This window comes from Primulina eburnea, chromosome 2, assembly GCF_022965805.1.
Source record: "Primulina eburnea isolate SZY01 chromosome 2, ASM2296580v1, whole genome shotgun sequence".
NCBI classification, from domain to species: Eukaryota; Viridiplantae; Streptophyta; class Magnoliopsida; order Lamiales; family Gesneriaceae; genus Primulina; species Primulina eburnea.
Window position 1 is genome coordinate 33,720,925 of NC_133102.1, and position 6,890 is coordinate 33,727,814.

The window sequence follows — 6,890 nt, forward strand, 5'->3', positions numbered from 1 at the left end:
AATAGATTTAAAATTGAGATGATTAAGGCGCTTATGCCAGAGCCAATTTTTATTACCATTTAAGGCAATAAAGAGGTAGGTGTATTAAGATAATCATCATTCTACTTGACTTTATATGTATTCTTTTTCTTTGTTGCCTATCATTATTGAAATAAATAATTGGTACCCATTTATATTTAGGTCCTGATTTTATCAATCCTTTTTGGATCCACACTTGAATTATCCTAAAAGATTTTTAATGATGTGTCCTAAGTAGTTGCTGTTGTGTGCATAATCATGTGATGTATGCAGTGCTTTTCCAGTATGTTTTTTCGACTGTCTGTCATTGTCACTCAATCGGTACCTCTTTTGAATAGGTCGGCTATTGTGGTAATGGTTAGTCTAGTTTTTTAATGATTTCCAGTTGACCCTGACTTTCTGCTAGCCCAACTTGAACCGTTGTGAGCGGTTGTATTAGGCATGCGTCTGAGCCATGATCGGTTGGTTTTAGCATTCTCAATTTCGACGTATCCTAAACCACATCGCCTTCTGTTATTTTCAAGATTTACATTCTGAGTGTCTTGATCTTCAGGTTTATCATGTTCATATACCGCACTAGATCTGACAAATTTAATTGGTTTTAAACTGTCTTTCTCTGGTAGTGGTTGAGTTGATGCTCCAGAAGTACTGCATTCATTAATTCTATAATCTATTCTGGTTCTGTCTCTGGCTGGTTTCTGCATTTCATACATCTTGTTAAGAGAAACAGAGGACTTTTTCTAATAGTTGACTGTATTTATCAACCGTTTGTTTTCTTTCAAAGTAGCATGGAACAATCTTCGCAGATCATCGTTCTCAGCCGTTAGCAGACTTAACTTTACTCTCCAATCATTAACCTCTTTTTGCTGCAAACAACTAGAGAGAGTTAACTTGTTTTCCAAGTTTTTTTTTTCTGTTTTGGCTTCATTGAACTGCTGTGATAGCCTCTTAAACTCATCTACCATGTCGTGAAGTGCAGTGACAAGATCTTCTCGTGTGAATTCATCATAGTTAAAGTCAAATATCATTTCATCAGTAGATTCTTGATCTTCCTTGGCCATGAGACACTCTATTTTCTCATCTTTGCTTTCACTTGAATATTCTTCAGAAATAGATTTTTCAGATTCTGATTCAGCCCATTTGCCTTTATCTTCTTCGACAACTAAGACTCGCTGACTTTTCTTTTTGATGAATCTTCTGTTATCTTTAACTCGTCTTCTGTCACTTGATTTCTTTTCATCTTTTCTTAGCCTGTTGCATTCTGCAATAAAGTGTCCTTTCTTTCTATAGTTAAAACAAGCTTGACCATCATCAGTATGGTCCTTGTTGAAGTGAGGTTTATTCATCTGTGATTGATTGTTACGCATGAATTTACTGAATTTTTTAACAAATAAAGACATGGCTTCATTGCTTAATTGCTCGGCCGATTTCTTACTTGGGGACTTTTCGACCGGAAGAGTCACTGTTGCAGCTGGCAGTGCCTTCATCTATTGAGAGGTGGATGGATCTTCTTCAGTTCTTATACCAAGCTCGAACTCATAAGCTTTAAGGTCAGCAAAGAGGTCATGAAGTTCCAACTTGTAGAGGTCTTTGGATTCTCGTATTGCAATAGTCTTCACGTTCCATTCTCTGGGAAGAGCTCGCATAACCTTTAGAGCAATTTCACTGTTAGAATAATCTTTACCTAATGAAATGAGTTCGATAATGATACCACTGAACCTTTCGTCGAATTCTGCTAGAGTTTCTCCGGGCTTCATTTTTGCATTGTCAAACTTTTGAATAGCAACCATCAACTTGTTTTCTTTTTTTTGATAATTGCCTTCACATAATTGAGTAAGCTTTTCCCATATTTCCTTGGCAGTAGTGCACGTCTTGATCTTGGCGAACATATTTTTGTCCAGAGTTTTGTAGAGGATATCTCTTTCAACGTTGTCCAGATTTGCTTTCTTCTTAGCCTCAGCAGTCCATTCGGATCTGTTCTTTTCTACCATCTGAGGAGCACCTTCGATTGTAGCTGCAGCTGTGTTTACTTTCAGGATTTTCATCGGCACATCAGTGATTATGTACCACATATCATCATCTTGGGCTGCTAGATGTGCCTGCATACGAATCTTCCAATCATCATAATCTTCTTTAGAGAACATAAGAATTTTATTGAAAGATGCCATAAGTGTTCAAAAGATATCATTGTTTGAGAAAAACCCTGCTCTAATACCACTTGTTGGGATCGGGAAAGAGTTTAGAGGGAGGTTGAATAAACTCTTTCAAATTTTCTTATTTAAAATAGGTTTTTCAAACAATTTTAGGCGGTTGAAAATTCTTTCTCAAACGGTTTAAAACTTGAACCACTGATGAGTGCGTAAAACGGTTCACAATTTCCAATGACAGTTCAAACACTTATAACCAACTTAAAAAATTTGCTGTTGAAAAAGTAAGAGCTTGCGATAATTAAATAACACAAGATTTTTATGGATGTTCGGAGATTGAATACTCCTACGTCACCCCTTCTTCCTTTTTGAAGAAGGGTTCCACTAAAAAACTTCGGCTTTACAACGTATTTGCAACAGCCGACTCCAATCAGGACTTATCACACTGCCTGTATTGGAACTCTTAGTGATTACTTTACACTTCTGGAAATTAAATGATCCGGTTCTGATAGACGGTTGAAACTCGCCGGTTAGAAAGACATATCAGTGGATGAACGGAGCGGTTGAACTGATGCATATCTCATATACGAACCGTAGTTGGTTTCAAGCTGACCTGTCTTTGTCATACACCAAAATTGTTGGGAATAATATTTTCTTAACAACCATTATAATCCCGATCGACGATCTGAGAGCGCCGATGTGTCAAGAATACAAATCTTGTTCATATCATGAAAACTGAAAACTTTGAAGATTTTCCTTTTCCATATTGGGAAGCTGCCAATTTTAGTGAACTTCTTCACAAAACAGGAAATTTCATTCTCCTTAATTAACAATCATGCTAACTTCCATTTCTTTCATCATATGGAATCCGCTCATAAACTCCATTATGAGTTTTATGTTTGATCCCCATCAAACTATAGTCGCCAAATTCCAACAACTTGAAATTTGACTATCTCAACAAGAACACAGACTCCGAAACTTATGTGACCCTCAATGGTTCAAAGATACAACTAGCCGTGAGTTCACATCTCCACGTGATTCCGAATAAAATTTATTCTTATTCGGGTTTATCCTAGTTAACCTCATTCTTTTCATCAGCTCCTTGATCAAGTATGTCAGAACTCATTTCTTATTCCACCCATCGGATCATGGTGAAAGCATCTAGTAGCATTCTCCCATGATCCCCTAGGTATCACTGATAGTGTAAAGGCAAGTATTTCATATTTGAAAATTTGCGGAATTATTTAAAAATTTTCTCTTTGAATAAATAACTTACATCATTTATAAAATAATTTGATAAAAAGATTTAATGTTTAATGTAATAGTGGAAGCAAATATCGTTTTCAAAACAACTTAAAATAATTCGTCAAAGTAAAAACTAAGATTGAGCATAAATAGTAAATGATAAAAATGAGGTCCACGGGTTCTCACTACTGCCGACCAAGCTAGCTCACTGGTCCCCGCCCTCGGTCCTGACCTCATCAGTACCTACAACAATCAAGTATGGTGAGTCTAAAGACTCAACATGCATCTATTGTGAATAACAAGTAAATATATCATAAAATTTCACGTGACATAAAAATATCGTATCGTAAAGCGTAAGGTGAAAATCTTGTCATGGATAATTATAAATACGTGCATATCTGGAAAATCGTACGTAAAAGAGTTGCTCGATAAAGCTCTCTCATAAATTAGCATATTGTAATTTTCTGTAGAGATAATGTTCTACGCAAGTGGCCCATAACATAACATGCACGTTTGATAAGACTAAACCACAGTATACTGGGCGGAAAAGATCATCATAGCCCTTGGACTGGATATCCGTACCCAAACATAAACATAAACCGGTCGTAAGTCACCGGATAAAGCAATCCCATAAGCGTAAGTTGGCCACAAGAAATATCGCGTATATCTCAAAAATAAACATTTTATATTTTATGCACGTCATATAATTAAAAGTCCTGTTTTATTTTACCAATTGAGTTGGATCGTTCCCAGGCTCGCTGAGAACTAACCCAATGAGGTACTGTCCAGTCCAAGGCCATAGGCTAAAAGCCAAACAAGAACTCGAAACAAGCCTCTGAACCGAAGCGATGCTGCTGTCAAAAACGCATGACAGCAGATGCGCTTGCTTGAATTCGTTTAAGAGGCTGCTGTTCATTGGGGTTGAACCACCGACCAGAGTCCCTTACCAACATCCAAAGGTGTGTCTTGAACCTGGCTAAGGGTCCTAGGCCAACGACAATCCAAGCAAACACCCAAGGCAACCGAAACTTGAAACCGAGAACACCAAAAATCTGTATTGTGATGCATTGGTTCGCCTGCTGTCTTTCATCGTTCTGTGGCCATACGATTGACCATGGCTCGATCTAGACATCATGAGGTATTGTGTGAATCATGGCTAAGGGCTAAAAATCCAACCAAGATCCACACAAACCCCAAAAGTCGAAACCACACACGCAGGAAAAAAAAGGGGATTGGGGGGGGGGGGGGGGGGCGCTTGTCTTGTTTTGTTTTAAAAACCGATGGGACTAAAATAAATTATTCCTTATCTTAAATTAAGTCTAGGAATATTTTCTTATTATTAAAATTTATCTCAATACTCCGACTCCAGTCCGGCCTCGCTTATTTAACTGAAAAGATAAAACTAAACTTCTGTGATTTAAAATAAATAATTATAACTAAACAACTTTTAAAATTCTTTAAATATAAAAGAAATCATTTTAAATTTTAAATAATAGTAATTATGCATGGTTAATACGTAGTCTGATTTATCGGGTTCTACAGATAGTGCCTGCAAGAACCTTTAGTCATGGTTAGCGTACAATATGGTCCCTTCAACACATATATCCCGATGGAATCTGCTACCATTGATATATCGAGAACTACATATGAATTCGATAACGATGCGATTTATCTTTGAGTACTAATAGTGGCATGGTATGTGCAACTAGGAAAACACCTTTCCCTAAAGCACATTTCTTGCTCTGGCCAGAGATTCCTTGCACATGCCTTTTGATTGCTTTAAAAGTACTAGAATTTTTTTTTAAACCTCCCTAGCATCGGCCGAACCACCAAAAATTACATAAAATATTTTGGACATCATTTTAAAATAAAACAACCAAATTTATAATTGATAAATACAGCACATACTATAATCTCTCAAAAACCTCTCAAAACATAAATAAAAAGTCGTAAAATATTTTTAACATAACTTGAAATCATAAATCATAACTAGTGTGGAAAACTAGCGTTGGTCCTCGGGTTATGTGCACCTTCAGTCCAACAAAGTCAACCATAAAGACCTCCATTATCATAATTATCATAATCACATGCATCGATCACACCTAGTGAGTCTAAAGACTCAACACATCATATTCTTGATAACGAGTAATACGTATAAAACCACAAACAACAGTGAAAAATACTTGTACTTAAAATATCGTTTTCATGAAGATGCATAAACTTTAAACATGAAAATTTTCGTAAACCTTTTTATGATTAATGAACTTTAAATAGAAACATTTTCATGATGATGCATCAACTTTAAGCACAAACATTTTCATGATATGCATAACATAAACCTTAACCTTTTCCTTTTTCGCAAAACATAACATAAAACCTTTTATCATGATCATAACATTTTCCTTTTCCTTTTCCTTTGTTGAATTCAGATCTTTAATTGTGACTTTTCTCAAACCTCAAAAAGTCGATGGACCCATCTACATGAAACCGCAGTACTGGGCGGCGGGGGACACCAGCAACACTCTCATCGGTCAACTGGGCCCTGGCCTATCCTCTTTCAAATAGAAATAGGATGTTGGGGGTTCCCTCTTGGGCCTTTTCCCATAAATGGGCTCCCTCTCGGGCTTTTTCCCCTCACGATATTCCATTCTTACCGTTACCACATACCGTTACCTCATACCGTTACCTCAATAGCCACAATTACTTCACTTCCTTCAACGTTTTACATTCACATCAATTTATAAAATCATGAATAACATAACATTTTTGTTTTTGAAACCAAGCATGCAACATGTCTTTTAAATGTCTTCCTTAAATTATAAAAATCCCTTAAACATTTAAAAATCATAATTTAATCATTAACATTTCATAAATTTAAAAATAATCATAATATCATAAAAACAGCATTTAGAGCATTGTCTTGACTTTTTTACTAATTTTTAGGTGTAAAAAGACCGTTTTACCTCTGGATGTAAATTCTCACGTTTTCTACTTTTTCTTAATTCCATTGACTCTAACATGTCCCAAATAATTAATGAAGCCTACATGAATTTTCTCATATTTTTATTTAGCTTAAATCGATGACTTTTAATTTAATCCTTAAATATAGCATATTACTGCGTTTTAATCCCGAATTACACCAAACCTAAATATAAAATTTCAAAATTAAAAACTTAGACTTATAATAATTATTTAAGCTTAAACCTAATTTTTCATAATTTTAGAAAGCATAAAATTAGGTGTTTCAATTAACTCGTTAATTAGCGTTTCGTGTGGCGATTAAATCACGAATAAATGCAAAACTCGTTATTTTGATCCCAAATTTTAAACATAAAATTTTTAAGATTTATTCTACCCTTCCAAGTTATATGCCACACCCGTGGACCCATGGATTCAATTTTTATCTTTTAAAATTCAAAATTGACACAATAATGAACCACCCGAGCCATGTCCCGATTTACTCGAGCCACGCCCGAGCCA

At 35.6% G+C, this 6,890-nt stretch overlaps 1 protein-coding gene across 1 annotated transcript; it reads right to left on the reverse strand.

Annotated features, from left to right (window-relative positions):
- Positions 1-1,505: 1,505 nt before the first annotated feature.
- Positions 1,506-2,090, reverse strand: LOC140824231 (uncharacterized). Its single transcript, XM_073185827.1, has one exon. The coding sequence runs from the start codon at positions 2,088-2,090 to the stop codon at positions 1,506-1,508; it is 585 nt and encodes a 194-aa protein (XP_073041928.1).
- Positions 2,091-6,890: the final 4,800 nt, after the last annotated feature.